Below are 27,971 nucleotides of genomic sequence, written 5' to 3'. Positions count from 1 at the left end.
GTGAAGCAGATCATGGAGGAAGCTGTCACGAGGAAGTTTGTACACGAGGACAGCAGTCACATCATCTCCTTCTGTGGTACGTCTGCTTGCTGCTGGTCTCTGGCCCAGGACTGTGGGTTCCGCCCCTTTTTCTCTCCCCTTGGAAGAGTGGCTCTGTTAGATCCCACTTTCATGAGGAATAGATAGGAACAGCAAATACACTTCAGCAAACGTGCTCCTGGCTGGAGTGGCTGCACCCAAGAGTCATGCTGCATCCAGAAGCACTCTAAGCCTGCAAGCCTGAATACATTCCTATCCAGGCCTCGCTGATCTTTGCATCAGTGTGCTTGAACCTTGTTTTTCATAGGATTTGTGGAGCAGCTGTAGCCAGAAGCACACCAGAGCCACAGCGGACCTCAAGCCCGGTGACTCATGTTGGGCTGCTGGGCAGGCCAATTATTTATAGCTCTGTGCGCCCCCAACCCTTAAGGGGATTGCCAGTCATGGCCCCAACCTCTTAATGATGCTGCTGCATTTCTCCTTGGTCTGAGGTGGGCTCAGGAGTGTCATCTGCAGATGATGGGAATTTAATTTGTCTTATCCTCTGAGTTTCTGCAGCCACAGTGGCAAGAGCCAGGCCCTTCCATAAGGACAATTAGCTTAATAAGGGGGAAAATATAATTTGGGGCAGTTCTCAGCTTCTTCTGTCTCTCTTTTGTTTTCCTTCTGCCTGTTAAGCTTTACAGCAATGACCTTTCCATTCTGTTCCCTTAATGGAAAGGAGTGGCTGATCTCTGTAAATGGATTCTGCCTGAGGACTGGGGGTGTCAATTGTGGGACAGCACCCATGGCAGGAGTCCTTGTCCATGCAAGGCTTTGAGGAGGGAGCTGATCCCAAGAGGACTCCTTTTTTATTCCTGTTCTGTGCCTCTGCTTTGTCACCTCTTGGTAAATAGTCCTTGCTTGGGATATTTCCCAGCCCTACCTGGAAGTGCTGTCAGGAACAGAATGTGAGGCCTCCTGCTTGCAGACCAAGCGCTGTGAGGTCAGCTGCCGTGCCTTCTGCCAGTGGAAGTTAGCTGGCAGGAAGAGGGATTAGAAACCCTGTAGCCTGCCAAAGCCAAAAAGGATTCAGACCCAAAGCAGTTTGCCTTGACGGGGTCTGGCTCCTCCCACACCTGGCCACTGGAGAGGCTGAGCCTTTTTTGCACCTGACGTGGAAAAGAAAAATGAGGCTGTGGAGCAGCCTTGGCAAATGGCAAGTAAGCTCTACAAGGCAGGGATTCTGAGCAGGCCTGTGCTACTGACAGTCCACAATGCAGCTGAGGGGGCACTGGAGTCCAAGCTTACTGGAGTCCTGGTTTTGAGGGTTTTGACCTGCAACACCTTCGTCTTGCAGGAATGATGAGAGTTGGTGTCTCTCTACCACCTGATTGCAAACATCCCTCAGGCAGGCAGGTCATAACCCACACTTATGAGGATGCTAACAAGATAGAACCCAGTCTGGCAGAGGGATTCAAGGGGCAAAAGCAGTTACTGTGGCTTAACCGAGATTACAAGAAAGGTGATGCTCTAAATGTGGGTCGGTTCTGTTCTGTTCCTGGATTCCTGGTGACCAGGAGGCAACAGCGACACCAAGCCACACCCCCGCTTCTCTTTCTCAGCTGCGGTCGAAGCCTGTGTCCTCCACGGTCTCAAACGACGGGCCGCCGGTTTCCTGCGCAGCAACAAGATTGCAGCCTTGTTCATGAAGGTGGGCAAGAGCTTCCCTCCTGCGGAAGAGCTTTCCCGGAAGGTACAGGATCTGGAGCAGCTCATTGAGAATGCGTAAGTCTGGAGCCTGAGCGCAGGCTGGGTGCTGAAACCTTTTGTGAAGCAGGAGCATGAGATCTGTACCCACCCTCCACATGTGCTTTCATTTGTTTTGGTAGGTTTCTACTGTCTTCTCAGGCACTCAGGGCACTTCTCAGGCACTGCACAGCAGAAATGAATGTTGCAAAACTATGCAGCTTTAAAGGAGCTGGTGCAGCAAAATGAGGTGGCAACAGAGCTCTAAAGTGAAAAAAGTAGAGGTGGCTCCCCCAGGCCATGGCCATGTCAAGCCAGGCCACGTGGTATGGTGTAGCAGTTCCAGTGAAAGAGTGCTGTCTTCATCGTCCCCTGAAAGGCAGTGATGGAGGAGGCCAGATGGGCCTCATGAGGGAGGGAGTTCCACAGCCTGCGAGTCTCATCTGTTGTGATTCTTGCCTCTGCTGGCAATGCAACTTGAAGCAGGGCCTCTTCAGGCAGCCTCAAAAAGATGGACAGCTTCATATGGAGCCAGGTGTCCTCTATGCATCCCTCCTCCTCTCTTGTGCTACATATAACACCCAGCTTGGTGTATCTTGGTGACAAGTGAACATTGCAGCTGCAGAGGAACTGCAAGTGTCTGTAGGCCCCCACAGTCAGCACTCTAGTTCCAGGCCACTCTTGCAGAATGTAAAAAGCTGTTCTCTGCAACTTGTGACTGCAGCCAACACAGCACATTTGTGCTGTGGTTTTCTATTCAGACTGTTTTATGTGTCATAAGGTACTTGGGGAAATAAACATGGATGTGCTCAGTTGATAACTAGAGAGAGGGAGAGTCTAGGCAGCCTATTTTTGGAGGCAAGTCCTGACAAGTACATGGCTCTTTTCTCCCCATCTTCCCTCAGGCGAAATCAGGGGCCGGGCGTCCAGGACAGCACCCGCAAAGTCCAGAAGCTCCCCAGCTTGTCCCCACAGGCCGTGAAGTACCTCTGGATCCGCACGGCACTTTTTGAGAAAGTCCTGGACAAAATCGTTCATCACTTGGTGGAAAACAGCAGGTAAATGCAGCCACCACATGGTGAGGTCCTTCTCCAACCTGGGGCTGCCTGTTGATGGCAGCATTCATATAACCCAGTGTGTGGAGCGTGGGCTTCCATCAACTGTACTCAATGAGGAAGACGTGGTTAATTTGCCCTGTGCCAAATTACAGTTCTGTCTCAAGGCTCTGCCAACCCATTTGGGCAGCTGAAATATATGGAGTGTGTTAGAAAAGTATTACTAATAATGCAGCACCATCAGCTAGAGTGTTGAGCTAGAAGTGGGAGACCTGGCTTCACAACTTTCACTCAATGATAAACTGGATTCACTGGGTGACCTTGGGCCACTCACACTCTCTGCTTTACCTACCTCACTCCTTGTGAAGATAAAATAACATAAGAACATAAGAACAGCCCCACTGGATCAGGCCATAGGCCCATCTAGTCCAGCTTCCTGTATCTCACAGCGGCCCACCAAATGCCCCAGGGAGCACACCAGATAACAAGAGACCTCGTCCTGGTGCTCTCCCCTACATCTGGCATTCTGACTTAACCCATTCCTAAAATCAGGAGGTTGCGCATACACATCATGGCTTGTACCCCATAATGGATTTTTCCTCCAGAAACTCGTCCAATCCCCTTTTAAAGGCGTCTAGGCTAGACGCCAGCACCACATCCTGTGGCAAGGAGTTCCACAGACTGACCACGCGCTGAGTAAAGAAATATTTTCTTTTGTCTGTCCTAACCCGCCCAACACTCAATTTTAGTGGATGTCCCCTGGTTCTGGTATTATGTGAGAGTGTAAAGAGCATCTCCCTATCCACTCTGTCCATCCCCTGCATAATTTTGTATGTCTCAATCATGTCCCCCCTCAAGCGTCTCTTTTCTAGGCTGAAGAGGCCCAAACGCCGTAGCCTTTCCTCATAAGGAAGGTGCCCCAGCCCCGTAATCAGCTTAGTCGCTCTCTTTTGCACCTTTTCCATTTCCACTATGTCTTTTTTGAGATGCGGCGACCAGAACTGGACACAATACTCCAGGTGTGGCCTTACCATCGATTTGTACAACGGCATTATAATATTAGCCGTTTTGTTCTCAATACCCTTCCTAATGATCCCAAGCATAGAATTGGCCTTCTTCACTGCCGCCGCACATTGGGTCGACACTTTCATCGACCTGTCCACCACCACCCCAAGATCTCTCTCCTGATCTGTCACAGACAGCTCAGAACCCATCAGCCTATATCTAAAGTTTTGATTTTTTGCCCCAATGTGCATGACTTTACACTTACTGACATTGAAGCGCATCTGCCATTTTGCTGCCCATTCTGCCAGTCTGGAGAGATCCTTCTGGAGCTCCTCACAATCACTTCTGGTGGAATGAGGGTGGAAGGGAACCTTGCCTCCTGCTCTGAGCTCCTTGGTCAAAGCCTGGGATAAAAATGTGATGACCCCTAAGAGAAGAAGGATTGACAAAACGAGGACCCTTGCAGACATGCATCAGAGCAAGTGGAAGCTTCAGCAGTGCAGTTTAAAATACCGCAGTAGGTCAAGACTAGACAATTACACTGAAGATAAAACTAATTTGTGAACCAGACAACAATCAGTTTCCCCCCAATTCTAGCTACAGATCCCTGCATCAAATACAAGCACTGTAGTTTGTTGTGTCAACCCTCCAACCTGACACACCTAGCTGGGAGTAAACCCACATAACTCAATCACACTTAGCATTTTCTGAGTGTGCCGAGCACTTGGAGTGTATTACCTTGATGTTGCAACAACCCTGTAAAGTAAGTAAGTATTATTCCCATTTAGCAGATGTGGATGATGGAGGCTGAGCGGAGTGACTTGCCTAAGACCACTGAGTGAATATGTGGCAGAGGCAAGGTTCAAGTGAGGGAACGCATGGTTCCCAGCTCAGACTCTTAACCACTACATCACACCATCTCTCGGGAACTTGCTTTCAATTAAACCTGCATAGAATTGGGTTGCACCAAAGCCAACTTGTCACTGCCTCTCAGTTTGCCAACAGACTTAACTCCTGAGTTTCATTATGTAATGGACAAAATATAAATATGTAAATAACGAGCCTTGATGCAAGCACGCCAACAGATTTCCAGGGCTCTGGTGAGCTTGATGTTCCTCCAAGACTTTGGTCTCAAAGCCGTGGAGAAGTAAATGCCCTTCTCGGGAATGGACCAGACAGAGCAAATGACTTTCTAATACACACGGCTTTAAAATGTTTTTGCAGTAGAGAAAGGGAAGGGATCCTTATTGCTGCTGAGTCATGCTGAATTTCAGTATCCTGCAGCCTGGAATGAAATGTGAAGCTTGCTTGAGCTGAATTTAAATGCAGTAATTTGGGTGCAGCAAATGCATTGGAAGCAATAACTTCACTCAGTCAGTTCTGTAACTGTTCTGGGGTGTTTCCTTTTAGCGCCTGTTCCAGCAGACTCCTAGCAGGTCTCTTAGATCAGTCTGTGCTCTGAATTTTTAGCAGGTAATTAAATGCCCAACAAGCTGTTTGAGGGGTGAGAGAAAAGTGCTCCTTCCACGACCTCTTAAGGGCTTCTGCCCAACACCCGGGTCTGATTTCAATCAATTCCCCAGATTTCAAACCACGCAAAACTGAGGTCCACATCTTAGCTTGAAAATATAAGGCATGGAGGTGAACTCTGCAGGTTGCATCATGCCCCTTGCTGTGCTTCCAGGACTGAGACTTAACAATGTTTGTTCCGGTTGTCACAAGATGAAGAAGGAAGTGGATTTTTAGTGGATTTTTTCAGAGAGTGGATCTTTAAAACTTGTCCCACGGCTCCTTGCTTCTGCTCCACTTTTGAGTTGGGGGGGCAGGAGGAGGAGCAGAGGGGGGGCAAGTACAAAAAAAATGTGTGTTTTGGGATTAGACCCCGAGAGATCCATTGTGGTGCGATGGATGGAGGCTGGAACCAGGAACTGAGTTTGAGTCTTTCTTCTTCCATCAAGCTCATTTGGCCAGACTTTCTTTCTGAGCTTAACCTACCCTGCAGGGTTTTGTATGGATGAAGGTGGAGCAACCAGCCGTGTATGCTGCGTGAATTTCTTGGAGAAAGGGTGGAATAAAAGTGTAGCCGTGCGCTGACATTTTCTGCTACCCAGGAGGTGAAAATATTTGAACAAAACCCCCAAACTTTCTCTTTGTTGTTCTGTTCTGTCCGAGCCCCTGTGATTCTAACCCTTCTCTACATTTTCTCTCTATTTCCAGTAAGTACTATGAGAAGGAAGCCCTGCTGATGGACCCAGTGGATGGGCCGATCCTGGCCTCTTTGTTGGGTAAGAGGCTGCTTTCTCAACACCTCTTCAGACAAAATTCTTGATGCCACTGATAGCCCCAGAAGGTCATTTCCAAGGGTCAGGCCAGGGGGATGTACAGCTGGATTTCTTCAATTTATTCAGCTGCTCTGGAATTCTGGTTCCTGAGGCTGCTGCTCATACTGCCTCTTACACTGGCTGGCCGTGCTCCATGATTGAGATGTACAAAATGATGCAGGGGGTGGATGAGGTGGATAGAGGGACTCTTTTTCCTCTCACACGATACTGGAACCAGGGGGGCATCCACTAACATTGAGTGTCAGGAGAGTTAGAACAGACCAAAGAAAATGTTTCTTTACCCAGTGTGTAATTGGTGTGTGGAACTCCTTGCCAAAGGATGTTGTGGTTGCACTTGGCCTAGTGCCTAAGGGGATTCGGCAGATTTCTGGAGGAAAACTGCATCATCACAGGTTACAAGCCATGATGGTATGTGCAGCCTCCTGATTTTAGAAGTAGACTACCTCAGAAGGCCAAATGCAAGGCTATGGCACCAGGATGCAGGTCTCTTGTTATCAGGTGTGCTCCCTGGGGCATCTGGTGGGCCGCTGTGGGATACAGGAAGCTGGACTAGATGGGCCTCTGGCCTGATCCAGTGGGGCCGTTCTTATGCTCTTAACTACAATTCCCAGGAGGTCTTGCAGGTCTCTTGTTATCTGGTGTGCTCCCTGGGGCATTTGGTGGGCCGCTGTGAGATACAGGAAGCTGGACTAGATGGGCCTATGGCCTGCTCCAGCGGGGCTGTTCTGATGTTCTTAACTACAATTCCCAGGAAGCCTTGCAGGTCTCTTGTTATCTGGTGTGCTCCCTGGGGCATTTGGTGGGCCGCTGTGAGATACAGGAAGCTGGTCTAGACGGGCCTGTGGCCTGATCCAGCGGGGCTCTCTTCTTCTTATGTTCTTACCTCTCTTCTGCCGCCTGCTGCAGTGGGGCCTTGCGCACTGGAGTATACAAAAATGAAGACGGCAGATCACTTCTGGACTGACCCCTCGGCGGACGAGCTGGTTCAGCGCCACCGGATCCACAGCTCTCACTGCCGCCAGGATTCGCCCACCAAACGCCCTGCCCTCTGTGTAGGTTTTTGATGGAACTGGTGGGGAGTGAGGGCAGCTGGGGAAAGGCTGGGTGGAAGCTCTTGGTTCTGGGCAGCTCCACAAAATACTCCAGAAGTTGGAAAATGATTTGAAAGTAGTGGCAGAACTCCTTGTGAAAAGCTGACTGGGAGACAAGATCTTTCTCAAAAGAGATACCACAAGTCAGTGGGTGAGCTTGGCTTTGGGAAACCCAAGTCCCAGTCTGTGCACAGGGAAAGCGGTTCTCTAGCAGTCCAGCTTGTGTGATGGAGTTGTTCTGAGGATGGAATGAGACGTGCCAGTGGCTGTCCAGGTGGACACAGTGCAATAAAATAGAAATATTCTTGTCTGCTTTTTGCACTCTTGGATTTCTCCGTGATGGAGCTGCCAGGACTGTGCCTTTCTGAGGGAGAGTTTCAGGTGCTCCAAGAAGCTGCGGCCGCCCATGTTATCCCTCCAAGGCCCTGAGCCCATGGAACTCCTAGCGTGGCAGCAAGAGAGGTTTGCTCTTTACCCACCTGCTTTTTCTTGCTGGGCTCTCCTAGATCCAGAAGAGGCATTCCAGTGGCAGTATGGATGACCGGCTGTCCCTCTCGGCTCGCGACTATGTTGAGTCGCTGCACCAGAACTCCAGGGCCACCCTCTTGTATGGCAAGAACAACGTCTTGGTGCAGCCGGTGAGTAACTAGCAAGCAGGGTGGTTGGCGTCCTCCAGCTCAAGGAAGGGACTGGGTGCTGTGGAAGCAAATAGAGCAGCCAGTAGCTGTTGTGGGAATCCGACATGGAGGGCCGCGGACACTCTCCTCCTCTTCCTCCAAGGCCACTGTTAGTTCTTCCAATATAATACGCAAATGTGCATTGTTTTTTTTTTTTTGCAGAGAGCAAAAATGTCTCCTTTCTTTCCCAACCACTGTAAGTCTTGCTCAGCAGCCCTTGTATCTCCCCTGATATTTCACATGCGTTCAAGGCAGTTCCCTCAGCTAGAAACGTGTCTCTTTCCTCTCATTAAAGCAGTTTATAAGATGCTGAATCCGGCATCCGGAGTTCGGGTCCACAGCCTGATTTCACGAGGGCCGTTCCTTCAGCTGCTGACTGAAGAGCAAATCCAGCACATCTGAAGGGTTTCTTTTTTCTGCTCTCTCCATTTTCCCCCCAGCGTGACGACATGGAGGCAATTCCAGGCTATTTGTCCCTTCACCAGACCGCTGATGTCATGACACTCAAGTGGACTCCAAATCAGCTGATGAACGGTTCTGTGGGTGACTTGGACTACGAGAAAAGGTGACATCACCGGCCCTGTGCCCTCTTTTTATTTCTGTGCCTGCTGTAGGGAGTCTGAGACCAGTTGCCTGGTATCACAGATAGTGCATCTGTTGGGCAGAAAGACTTCTGTATACCTCTTAAAGCCGCTTCAGCTTGCATATCTTTTTCTTCATGTGTGACTGATCCTGAGAAATATCCGCTGTGAACCAGGGGGTCAGGGCTCTAGCCAGGGGCAGTTTTTACAAGCAGTCCTCCCCTTCCCCAATTGCTGGAGCTTGGAAATGGCTGCAATCAGTAGCTGCAGTTCTCTGGCTCATGTGTTCTAGTGAACCAGAATTGCTTGAGTGTTGAGAACAGAACTATGTGAACAGTCCTTTAGTGAGTTTGAAAAACACACACAAAGTGTTTCTGACTCCAAAGGCACACATGGATTTAGTGCTTATTTTCCTTAGTTGATAAATGGGTGAATGTAGGCAAGTGACTGCACAGGAAAAGGAGAACCCCTTTCAGGGTCTTTGGAACCTGTGGCCTGGGAGGCTGCACTGCCCATACATGTCACCTTGTGGGCTTTCCTGCTGCCTGCTGCTGTGTTTCAACTCCTGATGAACCGTGCTTTCTAAACAGGCGTGGTGCCTCGCCCACAGAGAATGTTGCCTAGACTGGATTTTCCAAAAGGTCACAGCACGTAGGAGTTATCTGTTTGCATTTACACGTCAAGTCGTCATTTGAGCCTCTGCCAAGAGCAGGGCAACAGAAAGCAAAAGCGGACCTCAGCAACAAACGTTTCTGCCTCCGGCTGCTATTTGTGGAATTTTTTTTGATGGGTGAAGCTGAGTCTGCCCAAGCAGTTGTCACCGTGGGGAGATCTGCTTTGATTTTCAATAGCGTTTGGGTGGAGAGAGAAGCTTGTCCACTTCTTTTTGGCTAGGGGCAGACACCCCTGGAACAGAGTTGTGCAGGTGGTGGAGTGAATGAAGAACACTGCAGGGGGGTCCAGTGGGAGGCACCCAGTTTCAGGAGTGTCTCTGCAACAGCTCCGTAGCAGGAGAATTTATTTATCTGAGCAGTTTATCTCAATGCACAACTTCCCTTCTTTCACGGATGCTCTGTTGGGGTTGGGGAACCCTCTGATTTGCAGCTTGGAGGCAGCCACGGTCACCTTAACATTTTAATGGCACCTTTCCAAGGTTCACTGGAGTCCAGGAAAGAGAAAGGAAGGCTTGTCCAGGCAGTAGCCCCAGTGTGCCCTCTGCTGGGGATGAGGCAGGCTGGCGTGAAGTCTCATTCTCTCCTGGTGGTGGTGTGCCTGGCCCCTCAGAGAACAACCTGAGCATCCTACTATTTTCCCCTGCTGTTGCTGGGTTTTCTTAAAAATGTTCCAAACCGATACAGAAATGCAGTTATTTCACCTCGACAAACTCTGCTGTTGGACACTGCAGTTCTCTGTCAATAGCCCTGCATGCATCGGTACTGTGACCACTTCACTCAGCACTTCTTCATGGCTGTTGTGATTTTAGTCCAACCCCTGCTCAGTCCATACAGTGCAGTGCTTAACTGCCCTTCTTCCTGACTCCAAAATGTGGTTCAATCTTAGTAAGATAGATACAGAGGAGCGACTGAATCCTGTCTTTCTAGCTAGCGGATCCCAGATGTGTCTCACTTGCAGGAAGAAGCCAGATTGTGGTGGAATGTTGAAGGGTTGGCTCAATGGCAAGAACTGAATGAAGCCTCGTTTTCTCCTAATCAAAGCCATGTCAGGAGAACCTGTGAAACTCACTGCTGCAGGACTTGTGACACTAGCTAGGATGAATGGCCTTTGAAAAGGATTAATCAGATGCTTGGAGAAAAATAGCTGAAGGCTTTTTGGAGGTGGAAGGGCTGACCCAGTGGCTTAAGGAAGTTTTGTGGGGCAGATCAGGACTGCTGGGGTGACTTCAGTGGGCTTTGCTCTTCCCTTCTGCAGCGTCTACTGGGACTACGCAATGACCATTCGCCTTGAGGAGATTGTCTACCTGCACTGCCACCAACAGGGTAAGAGAGCAACCGGGCACCGCTTCCTCTTCTTCTGCTTAGCTGCACCTTCCCCCTGCAGATACTTTGCAGGCTTGGAGGCTTTCCGAACGTGAGAAGAGCAGGAATCGTGAGCCCCCTTGGAAAGACAGCTGGCCCAGCACTTCTGCTGCTTCATGCAGCCACAGGGCAGTGTTGGGTCCATTGCTGGTCGTTCTCTTGCCTTGGGAAGACCGACCTCTGACAGGCATGCCCTTGGGGGGTGCGACTGCAGCTGCGCTGCAAGGCTAGGTTGTCAGAAGCCGCCTCGGTGGCTCCTGGGAAAGCCTCTTGCATCAAGCTGTGCTGCCCCTTTGGGAGTGCCAAAGCACCTGAGACCAGCCTGTGTCCCAATGGCTCTTCTCCTCTAGTGGGGTTTCCTGTAGCAAAATCTGCTGCTCGCCTCCACTCTCCTTTGGTGCTTTCTCTCTTCTCTTGCTAATAGTAGACAGCGGGGGTACTGTTGTCCTCGTGAGTCAAGATGGCATTCAGCGTCCTCCGCTGCGGTTCCCCAAAGGCGGCCATCTCTTGCAGTTCCTCTCCTGCCTAGAAAATGGGCTTCTGCCCCACGGCCAGCTAGACCCACCTCTCTGGTCACAGAGGGGGAAGGTGAGGGTGTTCGGATGTCGGAGTGACAAGTTTGTTCCTCCTGGGTAGGCTGCCATGTGGGATTCCCCGAAGGAGAATGACCTTGTGTTCAGGACGACCCAGTATTTGTCAAGGGGACGGAAGCCAGTTTTTCCCCTGGCGACATGACTTGGGCCTCAGTCTCCACTTGAATCCTTTTCTTTCCAGCTGGAGACCTTCACTTCTTTGCTGTTCTGATGTCTGCAGGGAAAAGTGTTTCCGAAGCTGAAGAAGCGGAGTCCTCAAGGGTCTGCGGAGTCCACATCTGACAAGGAGGACGATGAGGCTACTGATTACGTTTTCCGGATCCTCTATCCTGGCACGCAGTCAGAGTTCAGTAAGTTTGCCTTGCTTGGTTGGAAGGTCTCTGGGAGCTCACCACACTCCTCTGCTCCGGCGCCCCCCTTCCTTTTCCAGTCCAGGAGTAGGAGCAGCAGAGTCTAGCACAGCACCAGGTAAGAAGAGGCAGCACCTCACCCAGCCCCTCTTGCGCTGGGAGGTTGTGTTTGGTAATTTCACTTTACCAACAAACGTACCTGAAACCAGTGATCACCTGATGTATCCAGCCTGTTTTGCTCACCCATAACACAACACCCCAAGGCATACTTCCCACTGCAGGACTTTCCTGCCTCTTTAAACCCACCTCAGGCTGCTGCGTTTGTGGGGCTGTTTTCATATTTGCTCTTTTCCTCTTTTTCCACACCTGTAGTTCTTGTTAACGGCCCTTCTCGCCTCCCCCTCACTCCTGCCGCCCTCACCGCTGCTGGGGAAGAGGAGGCCTGGACGACTCTGGCTGCTGGCAAAGTTGTGGTGATCCCTAAATGGTCTCCGAGCTTTCCTGGAAAGCCTCCCTGCCCCCCCGCTGAGTTGGGGTCCATGCGGCACCAGTGTAATGTTGCTGTTGGCATCTTGGGGGTGTTGCTTCTGGCTTGGCAACTGAGTTTATGATGGCATTTGAGGCTCCAGGCAGGTCAGGGGATCCCCTTAAGTTATTCTTAGCCAATTTTGCTTACGTTGCTTTGGAGATGCAAAAAGAGGAGGACGCTTTGAGGATGGCGTGGCTGGTAAGAAGGCCCTGCTCCTGTTGCTGTTGAGGCCTCAGAACAATTCTTGCAGTGTGTGTGAAAAGGGGCTCAGAGGAAGTGCTTCCTTTCTGGGGCAGTCTCCTCCCCTCTTGCGGTCCTCTAGCCTGCAAAAAGGCAGCTTCCGCTTGCAGCCTGAAGGATCCTCTGTGAGTGGCGGGCATGCAGTTAGACTTGCAGAATGCTTTCCAAAGGGCACATGTTCTCTAAGGTCAACCACACACGTTTAGATCCTCAGCTGCAGGACTCCACCACTAACCCCTGCCACTGACTGAGGCAGGCCACTCCCCCGCATCTGAGTCTTTCTCATCTGCAATATGGGGGTAATGATACTGGCCTGCTTTACAAGCATTACTGAGATAGCTGAAGCACTGAAAACCTGGAATGCGCTATAGAAGGGCTACATTATTAGGATGGTTTTTCATTTGCAAACTGCTGTTCAGTTTTCATCTTGTTTCTCTTGAAGAGAAACCATCCCCGGGTGCCTGCTTTAGCCTCAGCACACACTGGGCTGTACGCCTATCCCAGTCAGATGAACTCATATTCAGTCCCACAAGTTTAATTAACCAATCTTTGAATTTTTTCGAAACCACAACTGGAGCAACAAATGAGCATCAAATAATTTCTACAAAGGCAAATAGCAAATGCCACCATAAACAAAACAGCCTCATCTGCGCAGTTACCTCCCTGCTGTGATCAAATGAGACCCTTCTTTCTTCCCCGCTTTGGTGTTCCCTGCCTTCTGCACCTTGCTCTGGGAGGGGCTTTTAGCCGGAGGGTTCCGCCCTCCTGTGCTCTGACCTGCCAGGAATGGCCTCCATCACGTACATCCCTGAAGCCTGCTCTGTTCCCAGAATACTCCTTCTGTCCCACCACAGCAATTGGCTTCATTCTGCAGCTTGGTTTCTAGAGGCAGGAGGCTCTGGAAAGTGATTTGCAGCACTATTGTTGAAATGATTCGGGTGTGATGAATTCACTCCAAGGTGACTTTTCCCCTGGTTGTGCAGTTGCCTTGAGCCCGCAACTCTTTGAAAGCAAGCCGGACAAGGACCTGCAGCCTGGAAGTGGGTCAGAACAGAACAAAACTCAGCTCAGGTTTGATAAAAAATTAGCTGTGATAAAAAAAAGCATGTGAACCAATCATGTCTTGACTCTTTTTGGGGGCTCAGCTTCTTCCCCAAAGAGGACACGAGTGGCAGGCTCCCCAGTTTGCTTTCTGATTTGTTTACACATTCAAGGGCTGAAACTGGTGGCTGATGTGAAGCTCTAGAGCAAGGCACTGAAATGGTCAAGGTACACAATTGCTTTTTGGACAATTGACAAGGCCCACCATGCTGCTGGTTGGGGGCTCACATCCCCCAACAGACCTACTAATAAATGACCCTCCCGCCAAATCTTGTGGCACACCTGCGGACCATTTGCGGCACACCAATGTGCCACAGCACAGTGGTTGAAAATCTCTGCTCTAAAGGGTCCCAGGTTCATGCATTTGCACAGGGCCCTAAGATTAGCATGGCTGTTCCACTCACTGGCTCTGATAAGTGAATATAAGAAAGTGTGTGTATATGGTTGAACCCCTGGTTTATCTAGTTTGGTTTAGCCTGTGCTGGCTGGCAGTGGCTCTCAGAGCTATTGGGGGGGGGGGGGGCTGACTGTGATGCTGCCAGAGATTGAAGCTGAGACCTTCAGTATGCAGGGCATGTATCTCACCACTGAGCTGCAGCACTCGCACCTTCTTGTGGATAGTAGGAAGGTGATTAGCTCCAGTGAGTGAAGTTCATGGCTTCCTAGTTCCAGTGGGTGAAGTTCACAGCTTCCTAGAGACTCCAGTGTGGTTTGTCTCAAGAGGGTCAAGGAAGGAGACAGGGAGCTGCCACCCAGGAATCCTAGTTTGTCTTGTTGATGAAGGTTGCTGTCTTAAGAGAACACCCTTGATTGTGTTAACCAATCCTCAGTCTGTGGGTGCTTCTCTTGTTGATTCTCTTCCCTTTTTGCAAGATCTAACTGTGATTGGGTGGTGATAATGTGATTGAGTATTGCATCAGAGTCAATGTTTTGACTTCTCCAATCAGGTTCTTCATCCTTCTGTCTTTTGCTGCACTCCTGCCTTCTTTCTTCCAGTTCTGATGTCAGTATCATGATGTCTTCACCTTCTGCCTTTCTCAGCCCCCCAGGACCTGATTGATGCTCCAGGAAGTGGCCTCCCTCCGATGTGGCAGCCAAGCACCCGCAAGTCATCTTGCTCCTCCTGTTCCCAGAGTGGGTCTATGGAAAGCGGCCCATCCAATGGCTGCAACCATGAAAGGTGAGAAGGTGTAACCTGGGTTGGGATGGGGCAGAGGAAGTTTCCTTTGCAGAATCTAGATCTCTCTGTTCTCCTTCTCTCAACAGAGCTCCCTTGAAACTCCTGTGTGATAACATGAAGTACCAGATCCTTTCACGAGCATTTTATGGCTGTAAGTGGTGTCCACTCCCATCACAAGGGCCTCTAAAGGACCAAAATGGACACTCCATTTAGATTGTGAAGATAGATATTTGCGTTTGGAAACAGTGCTGTGAGCTGTGCTGAGCCTAAGGGAGAGGGCAGGACATCAGTCTGTTGAATACCCAGCACCTGCTCGTCCCACATTTTTGGTTGCAAATGTTAATTTCCTTGCAGCCCCCCACCCAATTGCTGGGGTCCGCGTAATCTCTCTCACTCTTTGCTGTCTCTGGGCACAGGGCTTGCTTACTGCCGTCATCTCTCCACGGTGCGCACCCACCTGTCAGCCCTGGTGAACCACGACATTGTGTCTCCCAGCATGCCGTGCGACGCCAGCTTGGGACTGACCGTGGAGATCTGGGAGAAATTCCTTCAAGGCAGCATGGTAGGGCCGCACATTCTCCCTTTGTTCCTTCATAAATGCTTTCTTTCATCTCCCTCTTCATCCCCAGTGCAATGCTGGGGCAGGCTTTGCTTCTGCGATGGGGTAGTCACCACAAGGTGATTATTGTTGAATGTGGTGGGTGCTGGTATTCTCCATGCCAAAGCAAAGCATCGTTGTAGAGACTTTTGGTAAGGGAAAAGTGTGTGTTCCTGCATCTGCCCTCATCAAGCATTCTCCACAGTGCTATGAGGAAAAGGAGCTGTTGCGGCTGGTCTACTTTGGAGGAATCCAGCATGAGATCCGGAAAGCTGTCTGGCCTTTCCTCCTGGGCCACTACCGGTTTGGGATGTCGGAAGCTGAGAGGAAGGAGGTAAGCCCATTATTAACTTTGCAGCCCAGCTGGCACTTACTGCCTGGATAGTCTTCAGGCTTGCAGGATCTTTTTGGATAAGAACTCTAAATTCACCAACTGGAGTGAGGTACAACGAAGTGGTGGCTTGGGGGAGACGGAGCCCAGTACAAAAATGATAGCGGAACAGTCTGCCTAATTTCAGGCTCTACTGCACGGCTCAAGCAAGGTGAGCCTTACGGCATTGTCCCAATTCTCTGTGTGGTTGCAGGTTGACAGCCACACTCGTGCTTGCTACGAGCAGACCATGGCGGAGTGGCTGGGCTGTGAGGCCATCGTGAGGCAAAGGGAGAAGGAGTTGCATGCGGTCGCCCTGGCCAAATGCTCCTCTGGGGCCAGCCTGGATTCTCACATGGGGCACATGATGCATCGAGACTCCACAGTCAGCAGTGACGTGAGTGGCCCCAGGGGGGGCGGCATGAGAAGTTCACTTGGATGATGTCTTCCCACACACTTTCCAGGAGGGTGGTGTGTTTTAGAATCCCAGATCCTTAACATCTGCAAAGCCTTTTCACATCTGAATCGGGGTGTTGGTCCTGCCACTCCCCAGATTTTCTTCTTTTGTCTTTCCTCTTTCCAACATGTTCTGACCTGCTTGCAGTTGAACTGACACTGGTTTTGTGCGTAGCCAAGGAATGGAGAACTCTTATTTCCCTCCCGTTTTTCAACATCAGATTTGCAGCTGTAGCAGAAGCAGAGTCCCTTTTGATTCTCAAACCCAAATCACTGATGTGAAAGTAGGAGATGGTTTGGGCTACCTTCACCCTGGCCACCCAAACTGCTTTGGGAGCAATAATCCTGCAGGCAAGAAAAGGGCTCATATCCACAGTTCAGGGCAAACAACCAGCCAGGAGTGGAAATCTGTGGTTCTGTGCAAAACATGTTTGTGATACAAGGGAATGCAGTGGAGTTTTGAAAGAGCAGAGAGGAGGTTGCGTGAGATCTGGGTCTTGGGGCATGCTCAGTAGGTCTTTATCAAAGAATGGAAAACTTGACCTTCCCCCCTTCCAGCTGGCAGAAGTGGCTAGGGGAGGAGTGTGTCATTCTGCAGTAAAGAGCCTTCCAAACGGAATTTCCCCCTCTTCCTGGCATAGGCCTCTGAACATGAGAGGCTTCTGTTGCAAGGTGAGGGAGCAGGCCAGCAACTGAGAAAACAGAAGTGGGAGCCCATAGATGATCCTCTCCTCCAGGGCAAGCCCTGGCTCTGAGCAGCAGCAGCAGTCCCACATTCTCCTCCACATCAGTTTGCCCTGCACATTGAATTCTGTCAGACTGATGGGGCTTCCTCTTCCTCTTTGCAGTCCTCCCAGAGTGGCAGTTCTGGCAGGCAGAACATGGCCCGGCTGCAGAGTGACTCCAGCAGCAGCACACAGGTAAGAGCAAAGTCCTGAGCCCACCAGCTCTCTGGCAACAGGGTGTGGGGATCAAACCGCTGTGAGTCTCTGAGCCCCTGAATGTTTCTCTGCTGTCCGGGCTCAACCCAGGGAAACAGCACTTCTGAGCATATGCAGAGGGCCTCCGCATTTGAGGTCATCATCTCTCCAGGCTAGCCTGTTTTTCTCTGTACTATCCTATCCTTGTTTATCTGGGAATTGGTGCTTCTGGGTCGGGGCGGGGGCTTCCAGTCCGTTTTTAAATCTTGGACCTTCTCTCTTTTTTTGGTAGAAGCTAAGCCCATCTCACCCACTTAGACCTCTTCTTTGTTTAGGTGTTTGAGTCAATTGACGAGGTGGAGCAGCCCGAATTGGAGGCCAAGCCAGAAGATGGCAAGCATGTGAAGCTCTCCAATGGGGTGGTCCCCAACGGGACCTGCTCCCCTGACTCGGGCCATCCTTCTTCCCAGCACTTTTCCGTCACTTCTGCCTTCTCCGAGCACAGCTTCAGCATCGAGGACAGCATGACAGAGGCTGGCAAGCCTGTGGTGTGCCACACTACCCAGGAAAGTGTTGGTGGGGCCCCGGAACCCCCCACCAGCCTCCTCTCCGAAGGCAAGCTAACAGGAGCATCTCTGCAGAGCCGGGACAGTCTGGATGGGGATTTCCCTGCTGACCGGAGTTTAGAGGAGTTTATTCTGATGGGCCAGGAGCTTCCAGAGAAAGAGGCAGCCTCTCTCTCCATGGCAGACAGCTGGACCGAGCACAGCGGGGAGCAGCAGAACTCGGTGGAAAGTGAAGACGACCTCTCAGAAGAACCGGAGATGGAAAGCTTGTATCCGCAGCTGGATTCGCACTCGCTTGCTGTCACTGACCTGACTGCTAACGAAGTTTCTCCTGTCTCCTCGTCGGGGGTCACTTATTCTGTGAGTGTTAAGAATAACAGCATAAGCCCTGCTAGCTCAGAGCGAAGGCCCGTCTGGTCCAGCGTTCTGCTCTTGTCTAGCCACATCTACACAGGAGGTCATTAGAGCAATAGGCCACCCTACCTTCCATTTGTCCTTCAGCCTTTGATCATGGAGGTTCCACACAGTCATACAGTTCAGGCCCTGAAATGGCAGACCAGTGGGAGTGGCTCTGCCAGGCTCAAATCCTGCAGTGGGGCATGTGAACTTCATCACCCCTCTTTGGTGTGGGATTTAACTTTGAGGCTACAGACCCTTGAAGCAGAGCACAGACTGGGGCAGGACACAGTATGAGTCGCAGAGGGCGGTGAACTGTAGCCTGTATCTGGGGCTCAGCAACTGAGTTATGCAGTAGTGCAGAAAAAGGATGTGCATCATTTGGGAGAGAATTCAGGGAATTCCAGCTTCCATTTTTAAAAAAGTGACACCACAAGTTCCTGACTCTCCTGATTCTGACAAAATGCTTGCAAGTATGTAGGCAGGCCCACTGATGCTCAGGAGTCAAGAGAGGGGTCTGGGGTCGGATTGCTGGAGGAGCTAGGAAAAGCCCTGCCCTGGGCCCCTCATGATCCACAGAGCACTTCTACCGTCAGCAGTACTGAGAGAGCTGGCTGGATTGGACCCTTGGCCAGCCTGGGCACCTTCTGATTTCCCACCTGGAGATGTCTGAGTAAGATTTCTGAGGGGACAGGGAAGGTTCAGTGCCCTGCAGTTCTGCTTCCCGTGATTAGCAAAATAGAAAATGTGGCTGAGGAAATGATGCGAGCTAAGAGGCATTTCACTTCTGCCCTTGTTTTGCATAATGCCTGTGCCATTCTGTTTTCCTCTGATGCCAGCATTTTTAATTTAGCCCAAGGATTCTCTCTGTGGGATCTCTAGTGCGCACCCACCCACCACCCGCCTACACCCTCCCCACTGAAATACAGTTCACAGATTCCCTGGGAGAAGGCATGACTGAAGCTGCTTTAAGACTGTAGCTGTAGATGCTCCCTGTACTGAAACCTCTTAGTACAACTCATGCTAAAAGGTAGTTGCTGCAAAAGGAAACATTCACTGGCGTGTCTGCCTGCTTTCTCCATGGTTCTTTAGCCAGAGCTGCTGGACATGTACACGGTGAACCTGCATCGTATCGAGAAGGATGTGCAGAGATGCGACCGAAACTACTGGTACTTCTCGCCAGCCAACCTGGAAAAGCTACGCAATGTGATGTGCAGGTAAGTACCACGTCGGGTCAGCTTTGGGTCCTCCAAGAGGACTTTGAGAGTCTCTTGCAGTTTTGAGGGGAGCCGTCCTGGGAAGGCCCCCCTGGCTCTGTAGCACAGCTGGGTGGAAGACTGAGCAGAAATTCCAGGGGTCGGGGGGGGGGAGGTTGAGTCTTCAGTGCCCTACTGAGTTTGGAGTGATCATCTGATTAAAGTAACTTATTGTTAGTCTATATCATATGCATTTAATTTGATTCACCAATCGGTTAATGGATTCAATCTGCATATGAGAAAAATAAATCTTTCTAAAGAAAAAAGTATCCCAAAGCAAAGTTGACCTAAAAACTAAACACAACGGTAGAAACAGGTTTCCGGGCAGAGCCTACTCCTTCCTTTGTTTATGTCTGCTGCTGTTGCAGAAGTTTTGCCCCCTAAAGCTGCCGCAGGCAGCTGACCAATGGACTGTCCTGACCCACACCAGATTTCTCCCTACAGCTACATCTGGCATCACATTGACATTGGATACGTTCAGGGGATGTGTGACTTGCTGGCTCCTTTGCTTGTCATCCTGGACGACGGTGAGCGTGTTGTTTTTTGCTATTCTGTTGCCTTTGTGTGCTGGGGAGCCGTGGTTTGGGTTAAGCCCACCTCAGGAGGTGCAGGTGGTGGAATTTAGGCTTCACCCTGACAGGTCTTGTTTCAGGAATTGGGCACTCAGTTCTCCTAGTCAGGATGGTGCAGGATTGCTCTGATCAGTGCTGGTCGCCACCAGTCCATGTAGTTTTCCACAGAGTGGCAGGAGGAAAGAGACACTTCTCTGTTACGGTGTCCAGGCCAGGAACATGAAAGGCTTTTGTCCAGGAACATGCCTGGGGGCTGGGTGTCCTTGTGTGGCTGGGCCTTTCTCTCGCAGGAGCCGTAGGTCAGGGCAGAGAAAAAATCCTCTCTGAAACCTTGGAGATCCACTGCCAGTCAGTGCAGGCAGCTGAGCTGAATTGACCCACGTTCTGCAAGAGGCTGTTTCCCATGTCCATATCCAGTAGAGGTTTGGAGCCACACTGGGGTCATTTGACTATGGATTTCAAGCTCCATAGCAGTGACAGGAAGCCTGGAGTGTGCACTGCAGGGCTGTGATGTTTTTTCTCCCTCTCCCACCTCTGGTCCATGCACAGAAGCCCTTGCTTTCAGCTGCTTCACAGAGCTCATGAAGAGGATGAATCAGAACTTCCCCCACGGAGGAGCCATGGACACTCACTTTGCCAACATGAGGTCCCTTATCCAGGTACACAATACCTCCCAGCCCTGAGTGAGGGGCACCTTGGAGCAACTAGCCTTCATGAGAGGCGGGTTCCTTTTTGCTAGAAGGGAGCCTGTGCCTTTAAAAGGCTGGCATTCAGCAGGTGGCTGCGAGTTGGGGAGGAAAACTTGGTCTGTAGGATATCTGTTTGTCACACAGATAGAGAAAGCACCACAGCCCTACAAGAGTAAAAGTTGGCCATCTTGCTAAGAGTGCAGTGAAAAAAGCCATCCTGATTTGTGGGAAGGGGCTGCAAGGGAGAGTCTTGGAAAGCAGTGGTGGGGAAGACATGCAGCAGTTGAGCAGTGATGTGAGAAACCACTGGCTTTTGCTCTTCCAACAGATTCTGGACTCAGAGCTGTTTGAACTGATGCACCAAAACGGGGACTACACTCATTTTTACTTCTGTTATCGCTGGTTCCTTCTGGATTTTAAGCGAGGTCTGTGGTGATTGGGGGTAGGGGGTGCAACAGGGTCAGCTAACCTGAACCCACTGACTTCCCAGTACTGCAGATCACCCCAGGGAGCGCTGGAGCTCTGATTTCCAGCCCAAAAAATGATGCATTATAGGAGACCCCTGGCTAGTGTCCATCCCTCCATAGGGTAGAACTGTGGGTCTGATGCTTTAGCCATGCCCTCTTGGGTGTGGGTCCTCAGCATAACCTCATCGCTGTGGCTGGATGGCAGTGGCTGCCCTGCTCCACCCCCAGGTGCTCACACATCAGGACTGTGCAGTCACTGCCAGGACCCAGGGGAGGCCTGACAGCTTGCTGTGGGCTGGGTGCTTGGTGGTTCCATCACTCAGCTGTCCTTGTAGCTGCTGCCTCTTCTCCTGACCCAGGAAGCAGGGCTGGTTGATAAGGGGTTGCAATTCTGCCCTTTCCTTTCCCGAATTCCACCAGATGGCCATGCCTGCATCTCACCATCATCCCTGCCCAGTTTGGCACAGCCAAGGAGAAACTGGAACCTTGTTCCATCTGTGGCTACCTGGTGGCCAGGTAGACGGGGGAGGCCATTTTCCCTCTGCTGCAGGGTGGGGCCAGAAGCCCAGAGGTTGCCATCAGCCTGTATTTGGCTAGTCTTCTGTGACACTGAGTTGCACCTCTCTTCGATGAAGGATTTTTGGACCCAGACAGGGACTTCTACCTAAGCAGGCTTGGCTCCAGCTGATTGCAAGGTCTCCTTTTCCTAACAGAACTTGTTTACGACGACGTTTTCTCAGTGTGGGAGACCATCTGGGCCGCGGCTCGCATCTCCTCCTCGCACTATGTTCTCTTCATTGCACTTGCCTTGGTGGAAGTTTACCGGGACATCATCTTGGAGAACAACATGGACTTCACAGACATCATCAAGTTCTTCAATGGTGGGGATTGCAGTTGGCACAGAAGTTATAAAGTCAGGCTGAAAATAGAACAAAGCATGAATAGAGCTTGCAGGTGGCCTTCCTTACCAGTCCAGAGTCTTGGTCCTTATATCCACCCTGTTGAAGCCTCTGACAGCTAGATGAGAGAGCAGGGCAAACGTGCAAACGCGCTTGCAAGACCCCACTTATAATACCTGTTGGATTGGTCATGGGATCACTTGAGTCTCTTGAATTTCTTGCTGGGGGGGGTCATATGGGGCTTCACTATCCAGTGAACAGGCTATAAAAACAGGTTGTTTACTGGCAAGTGTCGCAGAAGAATAAGAAAAAGTAAATTACCAGTAGAGGGCAAATGCAAGCATTACATCTGAATGACTTGGCAGCTGCTTTGGAATGCTGAGGCATCACAGGAGCCTCGGAAGTAATAGGAAGGTGCAGGTAGATCAGCATTTCTCATTGTTTGCCCCCTGCCTTACCACTTCACATGTTCCACCTATTGCAAGTACCACTGGAAGTAACTGGTGATGATGTAATCACCAGTTACTTCTGGATTGAGAGACCAGATATAACGTGACAAACACCAGTAAGAGGCTCAGGGTGGACGGGGGGGCTTTTTTGAGCATGTGAAAAACATGCTTTGGAGCTCTGCCTACCAAGTCATGCTTCCTACCACTGTTTGTTGTGTTGCGTCACAGGTGTTGCTGCTGGGCAGCTGCTGTTCAGGCGTCCCATGAGTACCAGCAGATACCATCTCAAGTACCACTAGTGGTACCTGTACCACTGGTTGAGAAACATTGGAGCAGATGGAAAATAGGGAGATATGGGGAGTTTCATCACTCTAGGTGATTGTGTGTGGTAGTGGAAGCAGGTTGAGAGATTGTACGGTGCCTGTTTTGAATTCTCCCTCTGTTTTCTCCTCCCTGAGTTTTGATGGATTCCTTCTCTATCTTCCAGAAATGGCTGAGCACCACAATACGAAACAGATCCTGAAACTAGCCCGGGATCTTGTGTACAAAGTGCAGACGCTGATTGAGAACAAGTGACTCCGGAGATACCACTTGCCCTCAGAGGAGGACGGAAACCACCCTTGCCTATCTTCTCTGAAGCCTGAAAGTGGCCGTGGGGGAAGAGAGATACAGTTTAGATCTCTAAACTGCAGCGTGGCCTGGAGATGTGGCATTCCAGTCCAGTCGCTGTGGGGAGTGTTTCCAGTCACTGTCCCCCAGCTCTGCATCTGTCATGGTGATTAACCAAAGAACTTGCAATCTCCGCCTCCTTTCTCCTTCAAAGAGAGGTGGAGTTTTTCTTGGCACAAATTTGGTCCTTGGGACAGAAAGAAAAGCACCTGTGGTATGAATGTCCAGTTTTATGAACTGCTGCTTCCTGTTTAGAGAGGTCTGGTGTGTGTGTGTGTGAGAGAGAGAGAGAGAGAGAAAGAAGGGTGAGGTAGGGATCTGCCATGGATTCTCTTCTCTCCCTTTAGATCTTCCTTTTTGAAGAAAATATTTTAAAGCTGCCAGCCTGTCTCCCACTCCCCATCTGGTTGCATCCCGAGCGTGAAGTTCCCTGATCTTGCCCTCAGTGTCAGATTTGTCCTTGATGCAGGATTCAGCTTGTGGACTGTAGTAAAAGGGAGGCTTTGCTGAGGTGCTCTCGGAGGCGGAATTTTTTCTTCCTTGGAGTGTTCAAGTGTGTCAGCAGGAAGTGCGGAGGGTCATTCATACTCTCCCTGGGCCCTCCCCTTCCATCTTTTCCTGTGGTGGCCTAATGCCCCAAGTTCCAGCCACCTGTTTCCTTAGGATAGTGCACAGCAGATGAGGCCACACAGCCTGCCACGTTGCTCTGTGGGGTTGCAGGTCCCCCTTCGCAACTTGTCCTCCAGCCTAGCTCTGCTATACTTTCCCTTCTCAGAAGATTCAAAAGCCCAAAGCATCATTCAGAGCCTTGAATGTTTCTTCCACTCCTCCTGCCTCTCTCATGTTCCGAATCCCAGTCGTTTTGGCCTTGACGTCTCCTTTTCTTTCCATATACGCAAGTGGGGTGTTCTGCTGCCCGGTCTGGGCTGTCTTTTGAAGAGCACAGCTGTGAGGCTGCTTTTCTGAACCGCAGTGGTTGGAAACTCACTCCTGGCACACTGATCCTCCAGCTGACTTCACAGCATATTGTCAGAGAATATTCAGTCTGCAGAGCATAAGCGGAGTCTTACTGGTCAGACCAATGAGCCTTCCAGGCCAGTGCCCTGTTTCCAGGAGTGGAAACACCAGATGCTTCTGAGAACAAGCAGCCCTTCACCACTGTTTGTCATTCAGCCACTGCTGTTGGGTGGCGCCTGGTCTCTGGACCTGGAAGTCCCATCATGGACAGACCTCTTCTCCTCTTCCATGAATGTGTCCAGTCCCCTTCTCAAGCCATCTAAGCCAGTGGGCATCACCTCATTTTGTGCCAGGGAGTTCCATAAATAAGTGTGGTGGGGGAAGAAGCACCTTCTTCTTTTCTCCCTTGATAGCCTGCAGCACAATAGAATCCCTTTTGCCCCCACATTGCTCCTGGCAACCAAGCATTAGGGCACACTTAGCGGTGTTATTTAGCACAAGTGTTAGAATTGCATTTCTTTAACTCAGGTGACTTTTTAGCCAAGTGAGAGGGAGAAGATCTGGGAGAAAAACAGTTTTGCTGTCAAATCAAAAGCCACCACCATGGCTAACCCAGTGCCTTTTTGTTTGTTTGTTTGTTTGCCATAACAGTGGCTTTCCAGCAGCTAGAAAATGCTTAGCCATAGCGCCCCCCATGACTAGTCTCTTCAGCTGTGCTGCAAAATCTTTGTTCTCCCTTCCTGCTTGGTCCTGTATGCTTCTTGCCCCAAGTCTTCCTGTTCTTTTTGTGAGGAGAAAATGGTCAAAGGGCACTTTTTGGAAGTGAGTAACCGTTAATGGCCTCCCTCCTCTATTTGCTTGTGTGCATACGTACATGTGGGTATATCTTTGGCATTGCTTGCTGAGTTAGTAACCCTGCCTCCAGGATACTCGGCCCCTCTGCACTGCAACATGGCAGATTCTCACCGGCTGTACTCCCAGAGGATGTGCATCTACACCGCATACTCAAACTGGTTGGACCCTGCGGCTTCCTTCATTTCATGGACATTTCATGGGAGAGAGGGTGGGGGCCCAGGCCTCTTCCAGATTATGTTTAACCCTTTCTTTGTGGCTCCCTAACTAGTTCTCCCAGTGTTCCTTGGGAGAAGCCACGGCAGTTCAGCCAGCAGTGCAGACATTCTCCAAGACCAACGAAGACTGGGCAGGCATTGCTTGCCCTTATGCCAAAGCAGGATCAGCTGAGAGTTGCCACAGACTGGGGCTGAATTTCTGTGAAACCCCTTACTTTTGGTGGGACTACACCTCTTTGGACCTTGTAAGGGCACAACCACCATCTCCAAGGCAGGGATGAGCACAAGCTCAGACAGAGACGAAAGTACAGGAAAATTCTGCCATCTGACGGGTCCACCTGGTGGACTTTTGCCCCAGAGTTCCCCAAGGATGGGAAACTCCACAAAGACTTCTGCCCTCTTTGGAGGCAACCTGCCCTGTTCCATTTCTTGCAGGAGATTTTTCAGCACAAAATGAAATTCTAAGTATTGCTGGTTGGGGGGGGGCAGGGGGACTGCAGAACTGTGCAGTGTACATGTGAGCATGTGCGGTGTGGGTGTCTGCATGCATGCATGCATTTTAATCATGCTGGGCTTTTTGACTTCAGATGCCAGCAGAGCTGCCCTACTTTCTTAAAAGCACAAGCCTTCGCTAGCAGCCCATTTCTGAAATATAACCCTTGTGGCTTCTGAAGCATCCAAACAGAGAAGTTTGAGGAGTGGGACAGAGAAGCCCTGCGAATGGCCCACTCCTGATGGGGTCAGGCCCATTGTTGCCAGATCAAGTGGAGGGGGCAGTAACAGGAGTTGGGGGTGTGTGTGTGTGAGTAGCAGAGAGTGTTGGACAGACCCTGTTCGCATCTCCACTCAGCCATGCACAATTCTTGGGCCAGCCAGGATAAAAGGGGACATGGAAATACAAACCCCATGTCTCCTGCCCCATGTTTATTGGAAAAAGAGCAGGGTACAGATAATGCTAAATAGCTTTAGGATGCAGCCATGGGGGGGGGGCGACAACTACTAAAAGACTCATTGGGATGTCAGCAGATGAAACAGACAACTGGCTGGACGGTGGAAGAGGCTTGTACAGAATAACGTCCCTGCAGGGAGACCCAAGTCCATGCTGGTCCTCCACCCCACCCTGGATGGTGGATGAGGGGGCAACAGCCAAACTACTTCACATTGTGCCCCCTGCTCAAAGCAATGTATGGGATGAGCTCCAGGTTTCCCTGTTCCCACACCCCACTCCTTTTTTCGTGATGACTGCTCCTGAGCGCCTAGCTTCGTGGAGGAGCACCTTGAACCATTTCTGCAACCCTTTGGGTGATGGCTTTAGGTGTTTTCCCACATCCCTTTTAATTTCATTCATTTTGTCAAGCTAGCTGAGGAACTCTGCCCAGTACCTGCTGCCTGTGCTATCAGAAAGTATCATTTGATTATTCGATAGCAGTGTTTGTGTGTGTGTGTGTGTGTGCGTACGTATGTTGGGGAGGAACGTGCAAAGAAAATTATTTATTTCCATGTATTTATGGATTCTCTCCACGTGTTCTGAATTTTATTCATGTGACGTGTTATGCAAATGGAAACATATCTTTCTCAGTGTCGCCAAACATATCTTGTAAATGTTTACGAGGAAATTGTGTCTGTCTCTATATATCATATAGATAACAAATATTATATATACAGTCTAGAGAGAAAATATATATATATATACACATCTGTGATTTAAGTGAGATGTTAAGAAGAGTTTGCTTTAAAGAACTACGTGCTTTTCTGAGAGCAGCCCCACATGCCAAAATTATATTTTTTGAGGGGGGGGGAGCAGTCATTTTCTTTTTCCAAAGCTACAGATAATTTCTAAGAAAACTGAAAGTGGCTTGAGAGATACTTTGTGGGGTGTGCAGACGCGTTCTTTGGCCCACCATAATCTCTGGTTTAAAGAGTCTTGCAGGGTTAAATGCTATGAAAACTTGTTGAATCTTTTTAACCGGAGATGAACGTGGGATAAGTTTCCATTCCACCAGTAGTGGTAAAACAGCATCTGTTGGTTGAAAAGGCAGGGCAAAAGAGTTTTTATTAATTAAAGAAAGAAAGAATTGGGGCATGCCTGCTGCTGTAGCCCACCACTCGTTCCCCAATTCTTTATTTAATTAATAAAAACTCTTTTACCCTGCTTTTTCAACCAACAGATACTGGCTGCCCCTACGTTCCTGAGTCTGGTCATTGGGTTCCCAACTTGTTGAAACCCCCCTTGGGATGTGTGCCATCTAGGGGGGTATCCCTTGGGGGGGGTATTGAGTCCTTAGGCTCCTCATCTGTGCTGGGGGCTGTTTCAGGATTTTGTTCTTCCTTGATGTTTGGGAGATGTTTCATTGGATCTGAGTTCTGAGCACTGACAAGATCTGAGATTGAACTCCAAGTGCAGGGTGTGTGTGTTGGGGGAGCAGCCTGGCTTATTCTGAAGTAATGGAAAGGGCATCTTGTGTACCCAGGAATGCTGGTAAGTCCTCCAAATGAAGGGGCTGTGAATTGATCGAGTTTTGCGACAGCTGTCCAACACAAATTGCTTTTGTATGTGGCAGGGCTATTCTGGCCCTCCTGGAACCATTCCTGGTGAGATACACTGGTATTGTCACTTCTTGCAGTTGCTGTTTGTCAGTTCAAATGCTGCTCAAGCCTTCTAGTCTGTTTAACGTGCTGCCTTGGGGCATAATTTCTGTTTGCTTCTTTGGTTGTCTTGAATCCTGCTTTTGAGAGACTTTGTTCATTTATGTTACATGCAACTTATTTGGTGGGTCGAGAAAGACAAAGGAAAGTTATATATTCTGTATGGTTCTATGTATTTTCAGATCAATAATAATTTTAAAAAAAGCACCTTGCTGGCTCTTGCAAGCAGTTGTGGTCCTGTCAGTGGTGGCCTTGGAAAGACGCCAACGCTGGGGACACATTTAGGTTTTGCAAACACAGGCTGACACTGTGGTGTGTTTTCACATTGGAGGGGGTGGATTTTTCTCTTGGCTTTTTAGCCTGACACATAGTGAGATCCTTTCCAATTTGGATTTAAGAAAACTGGTATCTCCCTATGCTATGGAGAGGGAGGTAATAACATCC

At 50.0% G+C, this 27,971-nt stretch overlaps 1 protein-coding gene across 2 annotated transcripts; it reads left to right on the top strand.

Moving 5' to 3' along the window:
* SGSM1 (small G protein signaling modulator 1) lies at positions 1-27,690 on the top strand. Of its 2 annotated transcripts, XM_066609790.1 has the most exons (23): positions 1-76; positions 1,644-1,806; positions 2,673-2,825; positions 6,045-6,112; positions 7,076-7,221; positions 7,767-7,898; positions 8,378-8,502; positions 10,448-10,515; positions 10,979-11,142; positions 11,368-11,497; positions 14,409-14,547; positions 14,634-14,698; positions 14,964-15,109; positions 15,351-15,479; positions 15,730-15,912; positions 16,820-16,891; positions 17,227-17,817; positions 18,946-19,070; positions 19,554-19,636; positions 20,231-20,340; positions 20,699-20,795; positions 21,551-21,718; positions 22,673-27,690. In XM_066609790.1, exons 1-23 carry the CDS (start codon positions 13-15, stop codon positions 22,759-22,761), a joined length of 3,210 nt encoding a protein of 1,069 aa, XP_066465887.1. In that variant the 5' UTR covers positions 1-12; the 3' UTR covers positions 22,762-27,690. The 2 variants fall into 2 exon arrangements, with proteins under 2 accessions (XP_066465887.1, XP_066465888.1); XM_066609791.1 differs by lacking the exon at positions 15,730-15,912.
* The last annotated feature ends 281 nt before the right edge of the window (positions 27,691-27,971 follow it).

This window comes from Tiliqua scincoides, chromosome 14, assembly GCF_035046505.1.
Source record: "Tiliqua scincoides isolate rTilSci1 chromosome 14, rTilSci1.hap2, whole genome shotgun sequence".
NCBI classification, from domain to species: domain Eukaryota; kingdom Metazoa; phylum Chordata; class Lepidosauria; order Squamata; family Scincidae; genus Tiliqua; species Tiliqua scincoides.
This window is presented reverse-complemented; position numbering and strand designations above follow the sequence as displayed.